The sequence below is a fragment of the Haliotis asinina genome, chromosome 9 (genome assembly GCF_037392515.1).
Source record: "Haliotis asinina isolate JCU_RB_2024 chromosome 9, JCU_Hal_asi_v2, whole genome shotgun sequence".
Lineage (NCBI taxonomy): Eukaryota > Metazoa > Mollusca > Gastropoda > Lepetellida > Haliotidae > Haliotis > Haliotis asinina.
The window spans coordinates 24619583-24646437 of NC_090288.1; the positions used below are offsets into that span (position 1 = coordinate 24619583).

The 26855-nt window shown below is 42.7% G+C and overlaps 1 protein-coding gene across 1 annotated transcript in view; it reads left to right on the forward strand.

Moving 5' to 3' along the window:
* LOC137296419 (coatomer subunit gamma-2-like) overlaps positions 1-26855 on the forward strand; it is a 53709-nt gene that overhangs the window by 6016 nt on the left and 20838 nt on the right. Inside the window, exons 2-15 of the mRNA XM_067828213.1 lie at positions 2708-2757; positions 3450-3530; positions 6481-6552; positions 6973-7052; positions 12963-13038; positions 13324-13416; positions 14378-14464; positions 14654-14770; positions 15325-15365; positions 17511-17712; positions 17926-18137; positions 19025-19097; positions 22844-22922; positions 23040-23204. Coding sequence (XP_067684314.1) covers positions 2708-2757; positions 3450-3530; positions 6481-6552; positions 6973-7052; positions 12963-13038; positions 13324-13416; positions 14378-14464; positions 14654-14770; positions 15325-15365; positions 17511-17712; positions 17926-18137; positions 19025-19097; positions 22844-22922; positions 23040-23204 — 1428 coding nt within the window. The remainder of the gene's footprint in view (positions 1-2707; positions 2758-3449; positions 3531-6480; positions 6553-6972; positions 7053-12962; positions 13039-13323; positions 13417-14377; positions 14465-14653; positions 14771-15324; positions 15366-17510; positions 17713-17925; positions 18138-19024; positions 19098-22843; positions 22923-23039; positions 23205-26855) is intronic.

A 26855-nucleotide genomic window follows, 5' to 3' on the forward strand; every position in this document is an offset into this window, starting at 1 on the left:
GTAGTTTATTCAGTAAGGAGGCCACTGGCCCATAATACATGCAGGTAATAGTTTACACCTTTCACATGCGCATGTTTTAGGATGTGTATACAGTGCTCATTTGTTCCTACATTTTATGATATTGTTAATGTGGTACAGAAACAAACCGATGTTATACATAACATCATAATGTTCATTTTGGAGCAGATTTACCATAGTGTGTACAGTATAGGGTTCTTGTATATATTTAGCAATGTATTTGGCTCTTAAATCTTAATAACAACTACACATAAATATGACATGCCATTCGTTTTCAATTATAGTCCAACCCTTTTGATTTACAGTACATACAGAGTCTGTCTCTTAGTTCAATATTTCCATATCTACCAGTTTCTATTGCTATCTTAAAGTTGCTACATCTAAATTTTGATAGGGTCACCCATAGATACACTGGAATGTCAGAACACAAATATTTTTCAACATTCAACAAAGACTTATAGTACTTATAATAAAAGCATTTCGAAGAATCCTGTATTGATGAGTACCATGACTGTTTTAGATTATCCTTCAGTGAAAGGTGTAAACTGTTACCTGCATGTATTATGGGCCAGTGGCCTACTTACTGAATAAACTGTCTGTCTGTCTGTCTGTCTGTCTGTCTGTCTGTCTGTCTGTCTGTCTATAACTTCAAAGAGTATTTGAAGGTGCTGTGCATCCTCGACAACACTGTCATCATCTTTTCTGTTGTATGGGTAGATGGTTTCTAAAGTATTTATTCAAAATAAAGACAATACATTAGAAAGACAATGTAGAACAAACAAAAATAACTGGTCAACAGGAAGACGCGGATATGTGCATCCATGATCATGAACAAATACTTGTATGAGGTACACATTAAAGGGAAGTAATTTCTAAATCTGATTCCGCTACATGATACCCTTTTATGATCCACCAAGTAACTGTAAGGACTATTACATTCCACCCTTGAACCCAACTTTTATACCTGATGGCATGTGAGCTGGACAATATGTGCTCTTGAGTGAGAGTGTGTTAGTGTGTGACACCTTGATGCACTGAAGCTTGAACCAGTGAATTATGCTAATGAAACCCAAACAAACATTTACTATTTTTCATGGTTGTGTGCACCGGACAGCTGGATATTTTGAACTTTGTGAAATATTGAAATTATGGCTAGTAATACTAGCAGAGAGAAGGCCACCAACCTATCAGTACTGTGTGTGTGTGTGTGTGTGTGCGTGCTTATTCCTAACACTGAGGATGTAAATAAGGGCAATAATGTTAATACTGGAACAATGGAAGAGGATTTAAGAGCTGTAGGGGGCTCAGTCTTATGTCATTGTCAGAGATGTCAACTAGAGTGTCTAGGAAATCTTTGTCTTCACATTGATCTGGAAGTTCAAATGTGAGTAAATACTCTTTATGTAGTCTCAGTACTGTTGTAAAGCAGTCTATCAGGAAAGCAAACTACAAAGATTGAGAAATTAAGGAAACATGCTGAATGAGAGCCTCACAGAGGTGTTGAAATGTAGACAGAGTGAAGATAGACACTTGATATTTTGATAGCTAAAGTAGAAGATGAGGCTTTGAGGCACAAAAGAAGGCAGAGGAACATCTAATTCATGCAAGTATTCAGGCAAAGCCGCAACAAAGGAAAGCTTTGAAGGAAAGTGTTTTCAGATGCACAGGTAGCATTCTGACCTTGTCCCAACATCGCCCGTTCTGTTGGCCCAACATAATCCTGACGTGTCGTGTGTTTAATTCCTCAATACCCTGAACTGTAGAAATCTTGCAATACTATCACATATAGCTTGCAATATATTCTTCAAGTTGAATTTACTCTCTCTGTCCACGTAGTTTTCTGACTTAACCATTCTAATTGGCTCTGATAATGCCAACATCATACTGCCAGTTGAGCCAATCAAATTTGGCCCTCAGGGCACACCAGTTGCAGTATGTTTGAAGTTTGGATGGGCAGGACCGGGACCCTCTCAGATGCCAGTCAATAATGCCAAAACTACTTGTTTTCTCACAAGCCTGCAAAGGGACGATGAGAAATTGATGTGTCACGTTGAGAAAATGTGGAAAATGGACACAATGCCCCATTTAAGCAAACAGGTGATTAGACGGGGCCTTGTCTGTCTTGGATAGTGGAACTGTCAACAGAACATTGCTGCTAACATTCATGAAAGCAATGAAGCTGTGATGCCAAGACTGAAATGAAGAGAAAAACAGCATTTGAGCAAACCAGAATTGGGGGGTGGTAATAGTCGACGCTCCGTCCATCTGTCCCGTCAGCCCGTAATCATTTTGTTTCTGGAGCATTACTCAAAAAAAGTTCAATATTTTTGGACTAAAATTGATAGATATAACAATCTGAACCTATGGTTTTGCCTTTTGCTATTTACAGATTTTGGGCATTTTTATTTTTTGTGTTTTTGCCATGGAACATTTTGGTGTTAGTCTAATGGTGGGGTGGGCTTTGTTTCTGGAGCAGAACTAAAAAACTTCTGAATATCTTTCAGCATAACTTAGTAGATATATCAATCAGAACCTAAAGTGGTGCCTTTTACTATTAACAGGTTTTCGCGAGTTATTATTTTCTCGGTTTCCTTAAATGATGCAGACTTATTTAAATTTAAATTCATTTACATAGTGCTGAAATGAATCATGTGTATGTTACTCATTTTGCTGACATCTTGGATTTCAGGAGGAGGGAACCCATTTGGCAATCTGGAGAAGAGCACTGTTTTGCAAGAGGTATGTTGTTGAAACTATTAATATGTTTTTCTGAATTATGTTACCCGTGAAGATCTTGGATATAGTAGGCCTTCAGCAAACCATGCTTGCCATAAAAGGCGACTATGCTTGTTGTGAAAGGTGACCAAGGGGATCAGGCTCAATGACTTGGTTCACACATGGCGTCAGTTCCCCAATGCACAAATCGATGCTAATGCTGTTGATCAGATGTTGGTGATTTTGTTCTCAAAATATACCCTTTTTGTGTTGCTGGGATATTCACTTGTATTAATGTTTTATTGTCTTAGAGGGGCTGCCATATTATCCTGTGTAGGGCACAGCAGCAAACAGAAGTGAAAACCTTGGGTGGTACCATTTAGAATGATACGTATGTCACAGTCATCCAAGGCTACATTGCTGATTGTTGTATAGAGCTATCGTGGGCCTGAATCCTGGTTCATTCTGATCAGGTTCCTGGGTTTGTCAGCGCTGTTTCCATACTCATTGGTTTCACAGTGAGAAAAAACCAATGGATCCAGCCTCACTTTCCTCTCCCTCAGTGATATAACTGAAATACTACATTGAGAGCAGTGTTAAACCCAGCTCACCTTTGATGTGGATTAGATTAGAATTTCATACATAGACAGTGTATGTATGAATAACGTGGATGTCATCAGACTCTTCTTGATCGTATCTTTTGACATGTTTTCCAGGCTCGGATGTTTAATGAAACACCAATCAACCCACGGAAATGTGGCCACATTCTCACAAAGCTCCTTTATCTGATCAATCAGGTGAGTTGCAACTTTTATTTATATTTATATTTATTTTCTTCAGAATCATCAAAACTTTGTGTTTCCTTATCCTTACTCATGCTTATTATGCTTATCTCCTCCTCCTATGGAACACTTGAAGAGGACGTAAAAGTTCTCACCCATGAATTGTCTCCCTTGAATGCTTTCCCGCCCAAACAGTCACAATGCTTGACACTCTCTCCTAAATATGCCCGACACTGGATCTATGGTGAAATGTCAAGTGCCATCCAGTGGGGAGGTTGGGAGGGCATGACAACATGAGTCAGCTTCATTCCCCATGCGGGTGGCACTGGAGTACTGTATGTGACACTATACCTTTTTATGCCAGATGAAGCAGATGAAAGGTGTTATGAATGCCATACATCACTGGTCAAGCCCACTGATCAAATGAATCCTTATGGTTCATACAATGGCACCCTACATAAACTGGCAGGAATGAATGAGATCATAAAGTCCACATCAGCTCATTTGCCCGATGCTCAACATAGCGGACGAATCAAACATCAGGCTAATGGCTCCACAAGGAGCCAAGAATGTGCCAGCAGATGCTCTGTCTAGCACACTTCATTCATCACCCATGCAATGGATGCTCTACTCATAGACAATTCGTGTCACCATGATGAATATAGTATCTCCACTCAAAGACCTGTTTGCCACAAGGTTCAACAAACAACTGCAAACATTCATCTCACCAGTTCCATATCCTCCAGCCTGGGGAACAGACACACTGAGCATGTCATGGGAAGGACTAAATGCATCAGCAGTCCTGTTTTGTTGCTATTTAAAATCAGCAGTCCTGTTTTGTTGCTATTTAAAATCAGCAGAAGCGAGTGCTACAACTGACTTCAGTTGCGTCCCATCGGCCAGTGAGAGTCTGGTTTCCAGATTTAATACCAGTCCAACCCTGAAACCTGCTCGTACATCCACACATTAAACAATCTCATAGAAACCTGCTGACATTCCAGCTACATGTATGGGCTGTATCAAGACTTGCTTGAAGAAAACTTGAAGAATACTCCGCCAGAGCAGCCAGTGGAGTAACCATAGCCCTACACAGCTTCTATTTTATCAGTATGCAGTGTGGAAGGACTTCACAGCAATGACAGCAACTCATCCTCAAGTAGCGGAATATCTATCGCACTTTAGATATGCAAGGTAATTGAAAGGTTTGACACTATCTTCATGCCTGGCAGGTATCAGTACACTCGTCATGATAAAGACCAGCATCAGGCTGAGAAAAGCACTCGAACTACTTGTTCTAATATGTTCCTTCAAGCTAGAAGACCAACAGAAGAAATTCCAGCCTGGGATCTGAATATAGTTTGACAGCTTCTCACAAGTGATGTCTATGAACCAGATCAGACTACCTTCGAGCTACTCACGCAGAAATCTGATCCTCCTTGGCCTAGCTAAGGCAGCTCTGATGTCAGAAATACATGCCCTTGACTGTGGATGAACTAGATTTGACATGGAAGACATTAGTGCAGTACATCTAGGACTTAGATGGGACTTCATTGCAAAGAATCAATGACCTGTCCAACCTGACAGTTCCATGTCCCAGTGCTATCTTCGATCCTTGGACAAGAGGATATCCAAGACTTATCCTTGTGTCTTGTTAGAGCCCTGAAGAGTAAATGGAGAAAAAAATTCAGGTGCCAGATCCCAATGTCAGCAGAGACAACCATAAAAGTCTCAAGAACAACAGTATCATTTTGGATGAGAGCTGTTATACTGAGGACCTACAAAGCAGCAGGCGTAAAACCCCCAAGAGCTTCCAACCCATATAAGGTCAGAACACTGGAGTCCACACTTGCTGTGCCTGGAAACTGCTCAATATCATTGATACTTGAAGGATGTTTTAGGAAATCGGACATGGTGTTTGCCAGCCACTGCCACATCACCACTGAAAACATCTCCAGTAATCACCAGTTTGGGCCTCTTGTTGTAGCACAACAACTAACGCTTCTGCAAAGGCGTTGAGTTGGAAATTTCACTCTGAAGAGCTCTGTTTGAGAGTCTAGACCAGACTAGCATGAGTGTTAAAAACTCAGTCCGAGTAAGAGGTTGCAAGTCATTTATGGTAAAGATTTTATCATAATCTCTGTGTTGTTTATAGATAACTAGTAAGAAGATACTGGTATATCTGAAATCCATATGAATCTATGAGATTCACTTGTCTTAGCAGATATGACAAGATGTGGTCCATTGGCAGTTGGAAGTTCAAAGAACAGGATCCAGGAAGCGTTTCATATGGTGGCGCATACAGGGCGTATGTAAGGACAGCTGATGAATACACGAAATGGACTGACCCACCACTGTTTCAGTCAGATTCTGGAAGCAAAGTAAGCATCAGCCAGGATAAGGAAAAATTAGTAAATTTTAAAGTAATATTGACTCATGATGTCACACCGTCCCAAACTTCCCAAAGAAGGCACTTCGGGTTTCCCAACACACCTGGGTGCTAGGGCTTATTCAAGAGAGAGTGACAAGCATGGCAAGTCACATATGACTGTTTTGGTGGGAAAGTATTCACAGGAGGCAAGTCGAGTCAGGATAAGTAACAGAAAACCAATTTTACTTAAAAAATTATATTTTTTTCCCAAATGAAAGTAAGTCATGTTTAATCATATATTAGCATGATTACTGATATCAATCATTAATATTTGAACATATTGAAAGAATACACAGTACAGTGTAGATAAAAGCAGACAGTTGAAAACAAATATCTAACTTTTCCTTTAATTTACCAAGGTATCTTACTTGAAACATTTCCAGAGCAGCTTCAGTCCGTCTTCAGAACAAGTACTGATGTGTTCAGGTTGCATACACAAATGAGGCAACAAAACATTGTTTCTTAAGCATGGTTTTAACATTTCAGCTAGGTTTAACTCAGCAATTAACTTGGTTACATGATGTCTTCTGATTGCAGGGCGAAAGTGTCGGATCTAAAGAGGCAACAGAAGCATTTTTCGCAATGACCAAGTTGTTCCAGTCTAGAGATGTGAGGAAAACCCATCTTGATATTCTTACCTGTTGCTACTACATTTCTGTGCTGTTCCTCAGCAGTCCAATTCATCCTCCTGAGAAGAAGTATTGATCAAGTTGACATATCTCATAAAATATGTATCTAAAGGAGATGAACATGAAACTAGACATATATCCAGAAATCTGAGTATGCATGTTTGTCCTGTTACAAAAGTGCTGATTGTGTATCTGATCTCACTAGTAATGTATTAAATTAGTTTTATTCAAAGTGTTTGTCATAGGAGATACAAAGTTTCCATTTAGTTCTAATCAATATATTAGTGCGTGTCATGTCTTCATGAATTACGCATGAACCACAAGTATTAGGTTTGGTAATGTAATTTGTGTGTCAGTGTTATGGTCGTGGTATGTGATATCACTGTTGTTAATGTTGCAGACCACACTTCGTCGTCTAGTGTACCTCGGTATAAAGGAAATGTCCCAGATAGCCCAGGATGTCATCATTGTTACCAGCAGGTATTTTGATGAATGTGACACCTCATTATGACAGTGTGTTATGATATCCTACATTGTATCGTGTATCATGCTGCAACCTTACACATACTGTAGTCAGTATTTGGCTACACAAAACCAAATGTGTTCCCCCTGACTTCTATGTTAATGTATTATTTATTTAAAAATGAACTAAGCCATCAACATTTATTATATGTACAAGTGTCTGGCCTCACAGCAGCACATATATACACATATATAACAGACTACCTTTGCCAGCTCCTTTAAGTGCTGTAGGAAGCTGAACAGACCAGTATGTCACCTCCCTGAAACTTTGTGTAGTCTCATTCAGCACCAGTCATCATGTTGTAAAAGACCTGCACAAAATCATGCATTCATAGCTGTTCGATTGTTCAAACTGCACAGAAGGCTCCCTATGAATACTGTTTGGTGAAATGTAACCTACCAGCTGTGCCTTAGTGTGGATTAATGTATATTTTTAACTTACCTTACCATAGGTCTTATGCATATTACCTCAAGCTTCGCTAAACGAGATCAGACAGTCTTTGATTTGCCATCCCCTCGATGGCTACCTCATGTAATCTACGAATGTAGTCACGGAAGTGATGTGATTTCTCCACTCGTGCAAGAGCGCAGAATCCAAAATTCACTTTTACCTTTAGCATTCGTGCGAACGGACGTGTTGGTTTGCTGTGTATCTACTTTGTGTAGTTTCAATAAAGTTGCTACTCTTTGGTAGGTATGGTTTGTATCCCTTCGTTGTCCAGTATGTATGTCCAGTTAAACAAGTATTTAATTGCACTTACCTTGCTACCTCATGTTATCTTTTCTCACTCAGGCAAGGGTTTGTCCGTGTCGTGTGTGAGAGCGGCATGGCGTCCGTGGGTGTAGTTCAACTTGCTGGTTGTTTGTCCTCCATGTACTTGTCCATGTTTTGGTCATTATAGCTTGTGTTTTCGGTATTTATCATACTTTTTTTGCCATTAAATACAGCGTAGCGAAGGCAGCCATTTTGGTTGTTGTTTATCGCTGCCCCGCACTTATGGGTGTGTCTATTTTTTATGTAGGGGTGCAATTATTTCCTACACTTTTATGTAGGGTTTTTTTTCTCCAGGCGTTGTGTCAACTTGCCGTCAAGTGTTGGTTTCTTGTCTGTTACAGTTTCTGTGTATGACTCGACACTTTTGTACTATCTGCAAGGGGCAGAAGTCAGCCAAAGACCCAGATCCCTGGTGTCTGGATTGTGCGTTCGCTGTTTGCTCCATTGATAATCGGTGCCAACACTATCAGATGTTATCATTGGCAGATTTCAAGATTTTTCTGGCGGTTCGGAGAAAGCGTTTTATGCAACGTAGAAGAAGAATGTCGTCGCCAGCATCTTCCCTGGGATCTTTGCCTGACGACCAGAATCTACCACCGCCTTCAGTACCGGTATCGACGCCTAGTATGGGGCGCTCATTTATTATGCCGGCGCGCTTGTCTCCAGAGCCTACGCATTCCGATGCCTTTGTAGACCTATCTCACCCGGGTGCCTTATCCCACCCTGAAGTTCAGAGGCTTCTGCGGTCTCTCTTGACGCCTGGCGCTGCTGTGCTCCCTACCTCATCATCAGCACCCTTACAAACATCAGCGCCTAGAGATACGCCAGCGCCGTTGCCTGTACCAGCGCCACTGCCTGTCCCAACGCCTTTGCCTACGTCAGCACCCCTGTTTTCGTCAGCGCTTATCCCGACGCCAGCGTCTGTACCAACGCCAACGCCAGCATTGTTATTGGACCCTGCTTCTGTGCCTACTCCTTATCGTATACCCAGGGTGTCTCATACGCTTTCTAGAGAAGAAGTGTTACCCTTGCTTAGAGGCTGAGCGCTGTCGGTGCAGGTCTCGCTCCAGGTCCCCGAGAGGTCGGCGCTCCCGCTCTCCGAATTGTAACCGGCGCCAGCGCTCCCGATCTGGTCTTTAGAGGAAGAGTCACGCACCAGAAGTAGACGACAGGTGCATTCCCGTTCAAGTTCTCCGCGGCGTGTCTCTAGGTCTCAGTGTTCGCGATCGCCAGAACCACCGCAGACTTCCTTCAAGGATTTTAATACTAGGAATTCTGCTTCAACCTCTACTCAGTGACGGGAATCAACCTGTGTTTCCTGGGACAATCACGAGGAACAGTTCTTTTGTCCAGATTTATGAGGAGGAACCTGGCGATGACGGTGATAGTGATGGCACCTAATTTCCTTAAGCTGCTGTCTTTGAGTGGATTGCTGATAGATTATCGGACTGTCCTTCACCTTCTGCTGATTCAAGCAACCTGGCGGCGATTCACCTGTCTCCCGAATTACTTATTCCACCTCACCCTATGGTGGCGGATGCTGTAGCTTTGCTAGACTCGGATTTTGCGAAATTATCCCTAAATCCAACCATTAAGGCGTCCAAGTAAAGAAATCAGATTATAAAGTTCACAGTCTGGATTTTGCCAACAACGGGGCTGTGCAAGACGATTCTGTCAAGCGGTTTTCAGGTTCTACTCCATCATCTTACAGAGTTCAGGATTCGAAGCTGGCATCTATTGACACGGAACTGAAGCGCATGCTTAAGCCTTTCTCAGCACTTGCGTCAGCCACCTCCGCTGCAGCCATAGATCTATCGGAGGATAATGCCTTGAGGGTGGATCACTTGACAACTATATTTGCTTGGCAAGGCAGAGTACTACATGACCTGCTTGGACATTTACGTGTGGCACTAGCTATGACAACAACTGTGCGCCGATCTGGTTTCCTGGATGCTTGCACCTGGCACCATTTACTTCTAAATTCCTCTTTGATGAAAAGATTCCGACTGTGTACAAACAACATGCTTAACTCACAAATATGGAAGTAGCGTTGTCAACCTTTGAGCCCTTGGGCTCTGCTTTTCGTGGCCGAGCCAGGGGGAGTGCCAAAAAAAGATATGTGCCCAGGAGAGAATCCATCTGTTCCTCATTTGGGAGGGGACGAGGTTGAACCAAGGACTCAGATGTGCAGCGTAAGCCTCAAGAATGCGGCAGGGATGTGCCATCTGCGTCTGGTCGAGGCAGGGGCAAGCGCCCCTACTCTGGCCTCTGAAGCCATGGACATCTACGACTGGGATCTCCCACCCCCAGTCGTACCAGTTCATCCGACCCCTGTAGGTGGGAGACTAGGGGTCTTCTGGGCCAATTGGACATTCCTGGAAGACCCATTTGTTTGCAAGATCTTGAGAGCCGGCTACAAACTGCTACTAGCCGGAGCTCCGCTGTTGACTACCACTCCCCAGTTGCGAGTGTACTCAATAGATCAACAGGTACTTATACAATAGAACATCGACATTTTGTTAACCAAACATGCTATAGAGATAGTGCTAGTCACTCCCCAGGGTTCTATTCTCCCATCTTCCTGGTACCCAAGAAAGGATTACCGGTTCTAACAGGCTCCAGGTGGCGTCCGACAACTCCACGGTCGTGTGGGTGATTCACAATCAGGGTACGACCAGATCCAAACAACTTCTGGACCAGATGTTCCTCTTAGCGGACCTGATGGACAGCAACGGCATCGTGATCGCGGCTCGTCACATTCCCGGTTGCAAAAACATTTTGGCAGACTCCCTGTCGCGCTCCGGCACACCATCCCCAACGGAGTGGATGCTCCATCCGGAAGCATTTCGCCAGATCTGCTGTCAGCTCGGGAGACCACCGGTATGTCTCCCGTGCCGGATCCGCAGGCGTGGGCAGTCGACGTGATGTCTCTGTCATGGGAAGGTCTGGACGTGTATGCATTCCCTCCTCCAGTCCTTCTTACAGACGTAGTAAGACGCAGAACCTCCTACTGGCTTTGGTCGCGCCCTGGTGGCCGGCCAGGCCTTCGACAGCTCGCCAGCGGAGAACCATACAAACTTCCAGAGTGGTTGCATCTACTTCGGCATCCACACAGTCGACAGCTGCATCCGGATCCACTGCGATTCCATCTTCATGCAAGGGTCATTTGCAGAGGGCGTTAAAGGCTAAGGGCTACTCCACACGGGTGGCAAGCGTTATAGCTCGCGCACATAGAGTTTCTACCCGATCTCTATATGACGACAAATGGTGCTCGTTCGAGAATTTTTGCGCACAATGATCTCAAGATCCTATGGCAGAATCCCCTCAGTTTGTGGCAAAGTTCCTTCTCTGTCTACGGAACTCTAGACATCTCAGAGGCAGTACCTAAGGCACCTATCTGTCAGCATTGAATTCTGTCCTTGCAATCAAGTCAGATAAACAGATTGTGCAAACTTATTGTGCTTCTCAAAGCTTTCAAGCTGGAAGACCAGAAGGCCAAGTTTCATCCTCCAGTTTGGGATCTTAATGTCGTTCTACAACATCTTAGAGGACCGCCGTATGAGCCGTTAGAGGAAGCCTCTTTTGAACACCTGTCCAAGAAGACGGCTTTCCTACTAGCATTGGCAACAGCGGCTAGAGTCAGACAGATCCGCTTTGAACAGTCCAGGCACGGACGAGTTCTTTTGGGTCTGCTGACTTTGTGGCTAAGAACCAGCTTCCCTCACAGGTTATTTTCCATCCCTCCTTTGTCTACGGTCTTGGGTCATCATGATTTGGAGGAGGAGCTGCTTTGTCCAGTCAGAGCTCTGAGATGTTACATTAAAAGGTCAGCCTCTACGAGACGGTCCCAGCAAAAGACTATTCATTCCTTTTGCCTTGACCTGCAAAGGAGAGGTAAAAAGGAACACGATTTCCCTCTGGCTCAGACTGACAATCCTGGCGGCCTACGACGACAAGCACCTGCCTCATCCGGTAGCAAATAACCCACACGAGATCAGGGCTTTGGTGTCTACAATGGCCCTCCATCGGAATTGCATGGTACCGCAGATCATGGAGGGCTGTTTCTGGAAGTCATCAACTGTCTGCGCCTCCCACTACTTGAGGGACTTGGCAGTTGAAGACGTGGAGGGGTTACAGTCTTTTGGTCCACTGGTGGTTGCTCAGCAACTTACCCCACCGTCCGCCCATTAGGTAATAACGCTGTTACTTACCGTTGGTCTTAAGATTAACCTCACCCCCAGGGTGCGTCGGTTTTTCTTTGGAGTTCTATTGGGTTACTCTTTGTCCTGTTGCAGGTGTTATCCTGAGACTGTTGGCATTGGTTTCCCGAGTCCTCCTGATGCGTGTGCACTGCTTGCTGAGGGATGGTCCTCCGGAGTCCACACTACCATCCATCTGTCGAAGCAATATGCGTAAGACCTGTGGTAAGGAAAGTTAAAAATTTATTAAAATCTAAATATTTTAGATATTTAAATACTTACCTTACCATAGGGCGGTGACTCCCTCCCAACGCTTGATGCTCCTTCCCACTTTGGACTCTTCGGACCTTCCGGTTGACGGTAAAAGTGAATTTTAGATTCTGTGTTCTTGTGCGAGTGGAGAGATCACGTCACTTCCGTGACTACATTCGTAGATTACATGAGGTAGCCATCGAGGGGATGGCAAATCAACGACTGTCTGATCTCGTTTAGCGAAGCTTGAGGTAATATGCATAAGACCTATGGTAAGGTAAGTATTTAAATATCTAAAATATTTAGATTTTAATAATTTTCCTTATCTTGACTGTTTATCATGCTTACCTCCTTCTAGGCGAATGATAGTGGAACACTTGAATCCCTTGTAGTTCCCTTTGAAGGGGATGTAAAAGTTCAGTCACCCATAAACTGCCTCCCTGGAATACTTTCCATCCCAGTCACATGACTAACCATGCTTGAAAACTTCATCATTAAGCGCCGTGTGATACTTTCTCACATTACAGACAATTATTACTTTGTATTGAAACCTATGAGGAACTGTGATTTATATTTTTTGTTGGCAGTTGTGTAAACAGTGCAGAAATATGTTGTGTATTGATGTGGCATCCTGTGTTGCAGTTTGATGAAGGACATGACGGGAAAGGAGGACCAGTTCCGTGGACCTGCCATCAGAGCTCTCTGCTCCATCACAGATGTAAGTCATACCAACACATACCCTTCAGACACAGCTCAAAGCAGGAGTTTAATGTGGTCTAGTGCAGGGTCTAGTGTTCTTGCTGTCAATAATCTGCCGTTGCTGTAGGATGTAAATGTTTTTCTGTTGTGAATGGTTGATTTCATTGTATGTGCTAAATGTGCTGTGATGTAAGTTTTTACAATAGGATTTGTAATAAGATCAAATTTATTGATTCCTTCTTACTGTGCCTTGTATTATATATAACGGATATATAATCTCTGACTGTCTTGTCATTGTTTGCAGAACACCATGCTGCAAAGTATTGAGAGGTATATGAAGCAGGCCATTGTGGACAAAGTCCCAGCAGTGTCCAGTGCAGCCCTTGTCTCATCACTGGTTTGTTAGCTTTCAAAATAATCTATACAGCGAAGGGAAGGATGTGATTCCATTTGTCTGATTTTATAAGAGAAAGAGAGAGAGAGAGAGAGAGGGGGGGAGGTGTGCCTCCTATTCTTGCAGTAAACTCTCCAACAAGATTCTTTTTCCTTACAATTCATAATCTTACTTCCTCGTTATGCCGCGAGAATGGGAGACACCTCAATAAGTCAGTGGCAGATGACCTTGTGCTCAAGAGTAGAAATACACATGAAGGATCAAGCAGTTGATAGATGCAGATGTTAGAAGGGGTGGCTCTTCATTTGAAAAGAATATATAGTGATCTTCTTTTGATCTTTGTCTAGAATGGTTTTGATGAAAATAAGTATCAATGATTATTTCAGGAATTGTTCTGAGGCAGAAATAAATCATGTGTATTTAACTCAATCTGTGTTGAAAATGCTCTGGTTAATTTTGCTCTTGGACAGAACTGACACAAGAGCCGACAAATTGCTTTAATTACTAAGGTAATGCTTGAATTTATTAATACAAATTATAATGATTTTTAAAATTTAATTGAAAAGATAATTATGGGATATGAGAGACTGATGTATGTATGATTAAAAATTAAGTTCCTCTGAATCAGTGAACTACTGACAGTGTGAGTTTGGCTTTATGTTGCCGCCTTTAACAATATTCCAGTAAAATCATCATAAATGGGCTTCACATACAGTGTCCATGTGGGGAATTGAACCTGTGTCTTTGGTGTAATGAGCTATTGTTTTAACCACTACGCTATCCATCTGCCTAATCAATGAATTGATATCCTAAATTTTAAAACTTATGCTTTCCATGTGTATAAAAAACAGTCCCTATTATAGTGGTCCATTTAGAGAGACTGTATCCTTTGACATCTTTAAATGTTGACTGTATGTATACAAGAGACTCTGTTTTGCATGGTGAAATTTGTGTATGTTTTTAGCACCTGAGTAAAGGAAGCCATGACATCACCAAGCGTTGGGTGAATGAAGCCCAGGAGGCCGTCAACAGTGACAACATCATGGTGCAGGTACTTTTTTCTAGTCTCATATTGTCTTGTAGAAGCCTTTCACCTTCTTGAAAACTTAAATGACTTCATTGCAGTACAGTAGTATAAGTAATAAGGGCACGAGACCATGTTATCTAATATCATCGATTCATTATGTTGCCTGTCAATTTATTGCTGAGATTTTGTAATGTTGTTTCTATTCTCTTTCAGTACCATGCTTTAGGGCTGCTATACCACATCAGGAAGAATGACAAACTGGCAGTCAACAAGCTGGTCAGCAAGTTCAGCAAGCATACTCTCAAGTCACCTTATGCTTACTGTTTGCTGGTAAGTGTCATCTGCATCTTCCAACAAGACTGGCATTATACTGAGCAGCTTAGAGAACCCAACCTGATTGATGAAATGCTGACACATGAACTGGCATCAAGCATGGCATTTTTATCCCCATGGCTTGTAATGCAGGGGGATATAGTCGACACCTCGTCCATCCGTCCTCCGTCCGTCTGTAATCATTTTGTTTCTGGAGCAAAACTCGATAGATATAATAATCTCAACCTATAGTTGTGCGTTTTACAGAGTTAGGGCATTTTTATTTTTTTAGTTTTTCCATGGAACATTTTGGCGTTAGTCCTATCGTGGAGTGGGCTTTGTTTCGGGAGCAGACCTCAAAAAACGTTAAATATTTTCCTTTCACATATGTGAGGGCCGGGGGTTATGTCATCTCCTGATGACTCTTGTTTACAAATGTCTGACTTACACTTTGTTAGCCATTTGGTATATGTCTGCTTTTACACACCACATACACTGGTCATATTTAACGGTGTGGGTTGAAATGGTGTTTTTTTTTTGTATAACTGGTAATAAGTCTTGTGTGTTGACAGATCAGGATTGCCAGCAAGCTGATTGAGGAGGAAGATGCTGGGTAAGTGTGTTAAAACTTTCTCGTTTTTAAAATCCCCCACATGACTGTATGTGCATTTCTTCCATGTACAACATTATGTATTCTATGTATCAAATCTAACATGTTAAAGTTATTTTCCATTCTCAAACATGTAGTCCCAAAAATTTTCACAATTTTGTCATACAGTGTTACTCATATAATCAATGCCTTGTCCGTCTGTAATCATTTTGTTTCCTTAGCATAACTCAGAGTGAGTGAGTGAGTTTAGTTTTACGCCACACTCAGCAATATTACAGCTATATGGTGGTGGTCTGTAAATAATCGAGTCTGGACCAGACAGTCCAGTGATCAACAACATGAGCATCGATCTGCGCAATTGGGAACCGATGACATGCGTCAACCAAGTCAGCGAGCCTGACCACCCGATCCCGTTAATCGCCTCTTACGACAAGCTGAGTCGCCTTTTATGGCAAGCATGGGTTGCTGAAGGCCTATTCTACCCCGGGACCTTCACGGGTAGCATAACTCAGAAACCAAACTTAATAGATATAGTAATCTCAGCCAATAGTTGTGTCTTTTGCTATTTACAGAGTTTTGTTTTTGTTTTTCCACGGAACATTTTGGTGTTAGTCTAATGGAGGGATGGGCTTCATTTCCAGAGCAGAACTTAAAAACTGTTCAATATTTTTCTGCAAAACTCGGTAGATATGTGTTATTTGTGATTATTTTCTCTGTTTCCATGGAAATGTTTTGGTTTCTAAAAATGGACTGATGGGCTTTGTTTCCAGAGCAGAACTCAAAAACTGTTCAATATTTTTCTGCAAAACTTGTTATATACATGAGTCAGAACCTAAAGTGGTGCCTTTTGGTATTTACAGGTTATTGTGATATTATTTTCTCGGTTTCCCTGGAAATGTTTCGGACTTTGTCTCCAAAGTGAGAGGTGTGTTTTGTTTCCAGAGCACATCTCAAAAAGTTCCTAATATCTGTGAGAAAACACAGTCTGGTTTATTGACACTATTATGTCTGCCTGCCTGTCTGCTAATGACATGCAATGCAGAACTTCAATCATTGACCACAATTTGAAATTAACACCTGTTGGGCTCATAAGCCATGATCAAAGAGCTGTCAGATGATTTGTCCTTTAAAATATGTGGGGACCGGGCGATATGTCATCTTCTGATGACTCTTGTTGTTTTTGTCAAATCTTGAGCAATTTGAAGTATGTAAACAAACCTTCAGTGTTACCTTATGAACTTTTTAGACTATGATTATGTATGTATATTTTAGTGGAAGCAGTGTTATTGTCTCCACATTGGAGCTAACCGATGTGTATGATGCATCTTTACCGTAGTGGAAGCAGTGTTATTGTCCCTCCATGTCGGAGATAACCGGTGTGTGTGATGTGCCTTTACCATAGTGGAAGCAGTGTTATTGTCCCTCCATGTTGGAGTTAACCGGTGTGTATGATGCATCTTTACCGTAGTGGAAGCAGTGTTATTGTCCCTCCATGTCGGAGATAACCGGTGTGTGTGATGTGCCTTTACCATAGTGGAAGCAGTGTTATTGTCCCTCCATGTCGGAGATAACCGGTGTGTGTGATGTGCCTTTACCATAGTGGAATCAGTGTTATTGTCCCTCCATGTTGGAGATAACCGGTGTGTGTGATGTGCCTTTACCATAGTGGAAGCAGTGTTATTGTCCCTCCATGTCGGAGATAACCGGTGTGTGTGATGTGCCTTTACCATAGTGGAAGCAGTGTTATTGTCCCTCCATGTTGGAGTTAACCGGTGTGTATGATGCATCTTTACCGTAGTGGAAGCAGTGTTATTGTCCCTCCATGTCGGAGATAACCGGTGTGTGTGATGTGCCTTTACCATAGTGGAAGCAGTGTTATTGTCCCTCCATGTCGGAGATAACCGGTGTGTGTGATGTGCCTTTACCATAGTGGAAGCAGTGTTATTGTCCCTCCATGTCGGAGATAACCGGTGTGTGTGATGTGCCTTTACCATAGTGGAAGCAGTGTTATTGTCCCTCCACGTTGGAGTTAACCTGTGTGTATGAAGTAGAAGATGAATGGTTCTTTCATTCTTTCTAACCATTCAACAGCAAATATTGTGAAGCAGAAAATGAGTTGTTAACATGAAAATATTTTGAATCCTACAGATCTGAAAGTCCAATGTTTGACTTCATTGAGAGCTGTCTGCGTCACAAGAGTGAGATGGTTATCTATGAGGCTGCCCATGCTATAGTGAACATGAAGAACACCACTGCCAAGGACCTTGCTCCAGCTGTGTCTGTACTTCAACTCTTCTGCAGCTCACCAAAACCAACTCTTAGATTTGCTGCTGTCCGCACTCTCAATAAGGTCAGTTTCAACACTGTCTCAACCTACTTTTTCTATAGTTTTTCAACCTTGATTATTACCAAAAGAAGGATAATGTATTTCTGAGGAACTACCATTATCTTTCATGAAAAGTAACTGAAGTTTGCTCTTTCATGAAGAAAATGTTTCTTTTCGTGTCAGATGAAATACTGAGAAAATGTGATGTAGACGATGATTGAATGGTGATGTTTGCAGGTGGCCATGAAGCACCCTGCTGCTGTCACTGCATGTAACCTGGACCTTGAGAATCTAATCACTGACGTCAACCGTAGCATTGCCACACTAGCCATCACCACATTACTCAAAACTGGAAACGAAAGCAGTGTAGATCGCCTCATGAAGCAGATTTCATCCTTCATGTCAGAGATCTCGGATGAGTTTAAGATTGTCGTTGTGCAGGCTATCAGGTATGTTGGAGTTCTAATTATGTTAATGTCTTACAAATCAAACCTGCTTGTAATATTTCTTGCAGGCAATGCTTCCAGGCATTACACCTTGTCTGTCCATCCGTCCGCCCCTCCATCCCTCCGTAATCATTTTGTTTCCGGAGCATAAGTTTCAATACTTTTAGACCAAACTTGATAGATATTATAGTCTCAACCTTTAGTGTTGCCTTTGCTATTTACAGAGTTTTGACATTTTTATTTTTGTTATTTTCCGTGGAAAATTTTGGTGTTAGTCTAATGGAGCTTCGTTTCCGAAGCAGAACACAAAAATTGTTCTATATTTTTCTGCGTAACTATGTAGATATATCAATCAGAACCTGAAATGGTGCTGTGTGTTATTCACAGGTTTTTGTTATTTATCATTTCCTGGGTTTCCATGGAAGCGATTGTGACGAAATCTCAAAATGGAGTCATGGGCTTCGTTTCCGGAGTATAACTCGAATACTATTTAATATCTTACAGAAAGACTTGGCAGATACTTGAGGCAGACCACAAAGTGGTGCCTTTTGCTATTTACAAAGTTTTGGCATTTTTAATTTTCCCTGTTTCCATGGAATCAGTCTCAAAATGGAGGGATGGGCTTCTTTTCCAGAGCACAACTCAAAAAGGATTTCATATCTTTCAACAAATCTTGGCAGATATATGAGACAGATCTTGAAGTGATACCTTTTGCCGTTTACAGATATATGGCATGTATATTTTTCATGAATTCCATGGAAACAAGTCAAACTTAGTCTAAAGAAACATTAAGTGACTGTCAGATGATTTGACCTTTCAAATATGTGGGGGCTGGGGGGATATGTCATCTTCTGATGACTCTTGTTGTAATGTGATATATCTTAATTCAGGTCACTTTGTGCAAAGTTCCCACGGAAACACAGTGTGCTGATGAATTTCTTGTCTTCAATGCTGAGAGATGAGGTGAGGCAAATGATGCAAGTCTTCACATCAGCTTTGTATCAACAAGTCAAACCTTATCAATCTACCTATCCTTTGTCAGTGTTAATCAGTTAAAAATTTGATATATTTTTCCTTATCCTGACTCATGCTTATTATACTTATCTCCTCCCTCTATGGGAAGATAGTGGAACACTTGAAGTTCCCTTCTAATTGAAGTGGACGCACAGTACACTCACCCACTGGAAGAATCCCTTTCCCGCCATTGCAGTTACATGACCAGCCATGCCTGCCACTCTCTCCTTCATTGTCAATCGAGGACGGTTGGAGACACTTTGGGTCCCGATATGTCGATAACTTTTGCTTATACTTCGGCCCTTCAAACTAACTTGTGCCATATTCTTGTTTTTATTGTAATTATTGTCATCATCAAGATGTAAAATTATTGTTGAAATTGATAAATTTCAAAGTGTTTGGACACATTTTCTTCAACTTAAGACTTGGTTTTAGTTCATGAAATCATGCTTCCAGTGAAGGTAATCGCTGTCTGCTGTTGATCCGCATGTAGTATGTCCTTCATACAAGTCTATTCTTCTTCAACTGTGAACTTCATAACAATGTATCAGATTCAGAATTTGCATTATGTTTATATACTGTCCAATGGCGTGCTAAGGACAATCAAAGTAGGCCCTGGCAAGTCATGTCTGAATCCTTTGATTCTGCATCAAATACATGTATGTCGTGTCGTGGAATGTTAACAGATTTGGCCTCGTCAACGAAACTCATGCCTGTAAGATAAGTAACATCGACACATTGATGTTTCCTCCGATTTTGCCACTATCTTTGATCCCTGAAACTTTGTCAACAGCCTTTTAGATGGCAACTAAGTACCAGCAACATCACATTCAGGCCTTCAGCGCTTGTATGTTGTTGATCACTGGATTGTCTGGTCCAGACTTGATTATTTACAGACCGCCGACATATAGCTGGAATATTGCTGAGTGCGGCATAAAACTAAACTCACTCACTTCAGCGCTTGTCGATTCGCACTACATCACATGGAGCCCTTTATGAAAGTGCCCGACATGGATGAGGCCTACAATCTCATCAATGAGACTCACAAAAGATCCTTCAAAGTCTTCGGACTCGCCCATTCCAGGGCTATCAGTGAGGCTCTCATCTCCAAGTTCAAGCACCCAGAGCCTGAAGATGAAAGGATGATCCTCTCAGTACTCAGAAGAAAGATCAACAATTCATCTCAGAGCATCTAGCCTCTATGTCTGCAGGATTGAATCTACTATGCTTGCAAGGATTATTGTACCCCACCGCAATGTGAAACAGGAGACTATGTATTCAGCAGTGTCTATGTCTGTATGTCTGTATGTCCGTACATATCTCCTGATTCTTTTATAAGCGATATCTTATGAACTGTTGTACCTAATGTGTTAAATTTGGTGACAGCCTACATTGGGGGACTACGCAGATACCAGTTGATTTTGGTTACCTTGGCCTTATTTTCAAGGTCATCACGACTCTTTTACCACTCTCTACATACATTTCTATGTAGCTACACCTGGGGTGCTCACCTGGACAAAGAGGTGGCAGCTGGAATCTGGATGAGAAACAAACGCATTCATCACATCAACCACCTGAAGATAAAAGCTGTAATGAAAGCAGTACGTCATTGGTTTACAGCTTTGAGGAACAAACTACTGATGGTTCACACCGATAACTCCACAGTAACGTTCTACATAAACAAGCAAGGATCGACACAATCTCGCACATTGGTACAGCTAACCTTTCAACTCTTCAACATGATCGACGACTTGAACCTCCACATGAAGGCACGTCGAAGCTCTTTCATGCCCTCTACAACAATCTCCAATGGAATGGAGGCTACTTCGAGAGGCGTTTCGACTTATCAGTCAGACATTCGGATCTCTGCAAATAGACCTATTTGCCACAAGATTCAACAAACAGATACCAACATTTGTATCTTCAGTGCCGGATCCGTTAGCATGGGCAACAGACGCTCTCAGCTTCGCATGGGAAGGCCTGAACACTTACGCGTTCCCTCTCCAGTGCTACCATCGAAAGTCATTGGAAAGACGATGCTAATACAACTGACTTTGGTTGCACCTTATTGGCCAACAACGTATTGATTCCAAGTACTCACTGATGAACTAGGAAAACCAACGCTACAACTGCCAGGGTGGAAGAACCTACTCGTCCATCCGCACACAAACAAGCACATGGCAATCTGACATCATTGCAACTTCATGTCTGGATTGTATCAAGGAGTACTTATAACATTGAGGATATTCTATGAGATTGGTGATAGCACCTTACTTCTACGTAGATCTGCCCATACCTTATACCACGATAAATGGATGCTGTTTGAAAGATACCCCAGGTTGAAAGGCTTCACTGCAACGAAGGCCACACATCCTCAAGTAGTGGACCACTTATGTCATCTATGACATACCTGAGGACTGAGAGGTTCTACACTCTCGACATCTCGACATACTTGGCATCACTCAGCTCTGTTATCACCATGAAAACGGGGATCAAGCTGACTAAAGTATCAGAACTACTCGCCATACTGCTTTCATTCAAACTGGAAGACCAACAACGCAGATGTAAGGCTCCAGTTTGGGATTTGAATGTTGTACTACAACACCCCATGAGTGATGTCTACAAGCCACTAGACTGAACACTTGAATTTCGCTTGAATTTCTGACACAGAAAACGCTGTTTCTACTTTCCCTGGCAACAGCGGAATGAATGTCAAAAATGCATGCTATGGTCTCCAGTCATAAACTACTGAGACACCTATGGAAGTATCCCGCAACACTGTCTCAGTATGGATGAGAGAGCCATTACATTGAGGGCCCACAATGCAGGAGGACTTGAACCTTTGCGAGCTTCCAATCCACATGAAGTGAGAGCCTTGGTGTTGACACTCGCTCTGCATGGAAACTGCTCACTAACAACTATAATGGAGGACTGCTTTTGGAAATCAAATACAGTGTTTGCCAACCACTACATTCACTAATTTGGGTCACTTGTCTCACATCAACTAACGCTTCCACAATGGCACCAAGCGTCTTTCACTGTTTTATCACGTGACTTGTTGAGATTAAGACACTCTGTGGAGTATAATGTCCATGTGCACGCCTTGAACAGGTGGCATGAGTGATTATGAACCTGTAGATATAATGAAGATACTTCTCCATGATGAAGGGTCGCAACTGGTCATGTCACTTGCATTCACTGATTTGGCCATTTGTTGCACAACAACTAACGCTTCCACAAAGGCTCTGAGTTTCACTCGACCTTTTATCGTGCGACTTTTTGAGACAGCTCTGCAGAGTATAATGGTTGAGAGTCCATGTGCACGTCTTGAACAGGCTGGCATGAGTGATTATGAACCTGTACTGGTAATTGGTCTTGATAGAAATTTTGACATACAGTTGCATTAGACACTAGCAGGACACTAGCTGATATATATATATATATATATATATCAACCCGTTCCAGTCAATGAATGCTTCATGAGAGGACAAGTTTGACTGGATGTAATCACCCACCACTGTCACTGTCACTGTCTTCGCATATATGGAGGAGATAAGCATAATAAGCGTGAGTCAGGATAAGTTTAAAAATCAGTTTTATTCAGAAATTAACTTTTCTGAAGATGAATTTTATTATTATATTATATTTATATGTGGTTTCAAGTGGTGTTTGATGAAAGTTGCTAATTTTTTCAGGGAGGTTTTGACTACAAGAAGGCAATTGTTGACTGTATAATAACAATCATCGAGGAGAACCCAGAGGCAAAGGAAGCTGGTGAGTTGGTCCATTACTCCATGTAGTGTCCCTTGGAAGCATGTACTTTTGTAATATCTGAGTCGTACATTGTAGCCTGCAGCTGGAATTTGTTCCCATTTGCATTCTGTGTTTCAGGTTTGGCCCATCTCTGTGAGTTCATCGAGGACTGTGAACACACTGTGTTGGCAACACGCATCCTACACCTACTTGGCAGGGAGGGTCCACGCACCCCCACACCGTCCAAGTACATCCGTTTCATATATAACAGGGTCATCCTGGAAAATGCAGCAGTTCGGGCAGGTCAGTGATGGGTGGTGTGATTTTGATCAAATGTTGATAGAAGCTACATGAACCATATTCCAGCAAATGTATTTTCATTACTGGTTACATGTTTGTCTATTTTGCGTGTATTTCAGTGTAGGCATGTAACCATATACTTTTCTCAAGAAACAAAGTGATTGCAGTGATAATTTAAGTTAAATTTATAAAAATATTGAAGTAAGATACTAAATAGACAAAAGAATTATGAGATGATTCCGCTCGTGAAACACGGAGGTGTTTGCTAACTGTGTGCAGAGCTTATATCTCTAACATGGATAGCGAACCAGCGAAACTTATGCAATGTGTCGAGTTTCTGAACCCCAGTTCTTAGTATACGGCGTCCATAGTAAACAGGATTTCGCGTGAAAATGGCTACTATTATCAAGCGAGGTGAAAATGACCATTATCTGAAAGACCTTGACTCGTCTGTAAAGAACAAAATTTTTAACTTACCTTGCCATTGTTCTTATGCATATTACCTCAAGCTCTGACAAATGTATAGGCACGGAAGTGATGTGATTTCTGTACACACGCAAGTGCGGGCCATCCAAAATTCACTTATACTTTAAGCGTCCTCGAGTGAGAACGTGTCGTTGGTTTGTTTTTCAGACCACCTATCTTTGATGAATTAAAGTTAGTCACTTTTTTTGTAAGTGTAAAGATGAAGGTTTTTCACTTACCTTGTGTTGTTCTTTCACATGGGTGTTTCCCATGTCGTTCTTCCTTGTTTATACAGGTATATGGGAAGTTTGCTAGTCTCTTGGCCTTCTTCTCATATATTTTCTGTATTTCAGCCGTGTTTTTTCTCTGTCTGGCTGGTATATTTGTTGTTTTTTTCATTCGTGGCACTCGTAGTGTGGGGGCAGCCATTTTGACTTGTCTCCCTCAGCTGTTTTGTACAGTGGGCTGTGCCTATTGTTCGCGCAGGGGTGTTTTTTGCTACACTTTTGTGTAGGTTTTTTTTGTGTTAATGTTATACTTTTACGTTTTCCCCTTTTTGCATGTGACGGTGTTTCACCCCTGGTGTCCACCGTGTGCCGTTGTCTACCTCTGAATTCAAGACTTTCTTGGCGATGAAGGGGAAATGCTTCATGCAGCGTCGGCGCAAGATGTCTTCCCCAGCTTCATCTTTGGGTTCACGGTCTTCATTGTGGATACTCCAGACCAACGCTCTCCTTCAGTGTCAGCCTTAGAAATTCCGCATGAATCAGCAGCGCCTGTGACTCGGTCGCTGGGTCATCAGCCTAGCAACGCCATTGTATACCTATCACGGCCTGATGCACTCTCTCATCCTGAAGTGCAGAAACTACTACATTCCCTGCTATTACTAACGCCAGTGCTGACGCCTACTTTTATCTCTGATTCCTCCTACCGTTCCAGCACCAACTTTGTTTCCAGCACCGATGCTGACTCGGACACCAGCGCCGTTACCTATTCCGGCACCTAAGCCGACACCGACACTGTCTACTTCTTATAAGATTCCCTGCGTCTCTCACACTATTTCTAGGGAGGAGGACTTACAACGCCAGTTGGTGGAGGAGAGAGCTCAGCACTTAGTGGCTGAACAATCGCAGCGCTCAAGAGGACCCCAGTCGAGATCTCCGAGACGTTTCTCTTGTAGCCCCCATCAAAGCCGACACCGATGTTCCAGGTCCAGATCCTGCTCGCAGCGTGGTTCTTCTGAGGGGGATAGTCGTTCAAGGTCGCTTACTCGGGGGAAGCGTCACCGCACGCCCAGGTCAAGATCGCTCTCCTCAATGTCGTCATTCCAGCTCGCTGGATGTGTCTCTTGGTTCTAGGAAGGATTCCACACAGGGTGTACCCTTGCCCTCATCGTCCCAATGCCCACATTTTCACGCCGTTTCGCTTGAGGATTCGGAGGAGCGTTTTTTCTCCCCTGATTAAGATGAGGATATATTGAATTTATGAGTGGATTGCCAACAGGCTTCCAGATTGTCCATCGCTGTCAGCTAAAAATGATGACCCGTTTGGGATTAGACTGTCACCAGAACTGTTGATTCCACTACATCCCATGGTTAATGATGCAGAGACCAACTTCTCTAAGTTATCCATTAATCCCACAATTAAGGCTTCTAAAACAAGGAAGACAGACTACAAAGTGCACAGCCTAGATTTTGCCGATACTGGTGCTATGCTAGACGATTCCTTGAAACGCTTATCAGGTTCTCCTCGCTTGTCATATCGTGTGCAAGACTCCAAATAGGCAGCTATTGATACAGAACTGAAGTGGATATTAAAACCTATATCAGTCCTTGCTTCGGCCATGTCAGCGGCAGTGTGGGATTTAACAGAAGACAATGCGTCCAGGATAGAACATTTTTCTACGCTTTTCCAATGGCAGGTGAAAGTGCTTCATGATTTACTTGCGCACCTACGTGCAGCACTGGCCATGACTTCAACTTTGCGTCGTTCTGGATTCTTGGAGCCTTGTTCTTGGCAGGAAAGAGTTTAAATGCCAGTTAGTACGAGCATTTACATCCAATTTCTTAGTTGATGACAAGATTCCGGAAGTGTATCGGCAGCACGCAGAGCTCACCAATACAAGCTGCCAATCACTGTGACCCCTCTGCTGACGTCGACGCACCAGTCAAGCGTGTATTCTCAGGAACAACATGCTCTGTTAGCAGAAAACATTCAGATTTTGCTAACCAAACAGGCAATAGAGATTGTGCAAGATCCCTACCAGACCCCGGGGTTTTACTCACCCATTTTTCTAGTACCCAAGAAAGACTCAGACATGATGCCCATGATCCAGAACATGGCAGCATTCAACAGTCTTTATCTTCCGGAACCACCTCATTTCCGAATGATATCTCTGGATCAGATCCGGACCAAACTAGTACCAGGAGTGTGGCTAGCCAGTGTGGACCTCTAGGATTCTTATCTTCATGTACCAATTTTTCATTGGCACAGGAAGTTCCTTAGATTTGGGTTCGGTGGGTCCTCCCATTTGGAATATCCATGGCACCGTGGCTTTTTACTCAGATTACATCCCCAATTTCTCGGTTCCTACATCTAAAGGGTATAGACTTTGACCAACAGATAGACGTTTCCCTCCTGAACAACCTCGACCCTCAGTTGCCTACGCAAACAACTGGATTTTACCTCTTCAGCAACTGGGGTGGATGATCAATGTTGAGAAATCGCATCTAGTCCCATCGCATCAGTTGACGTTCATAGGGAGTTGGTTTCTGACACATTCCAATCTTGACAGAATCCCTCAGGATCGGTGGTCGAAGATTCTCAAGTTTGCAAGTCGAGGCCTTGCTCATCCCTTGACCCTTCTGGAGTGGCAGTCTTTGTTAGGCCTTCTCACGTCAGCTCAAGACTTAACACGCAGGGGATGTCTGATGCTTCGACCACTGCAATGGTTTCTGCTGCCTCACATTCAGACGAACGATCTGAAGGTCAGAATTCTTCTGCCTCTTCATCTTCATTCTTATCTTCGCTGGTGGACAGTTGAGTCGAATGTTTGCGTCAGAGTCTCTTTGACTGACTGTCGTCACGACCACGAGTTATTCGTTGACGCATCTCTTCAAGGTTGGGGTGCCCATCTCGGCAGTCAGACCACCTCAGGGCTGTGCTCAAGTGCCGAAAGGGGATGGCATA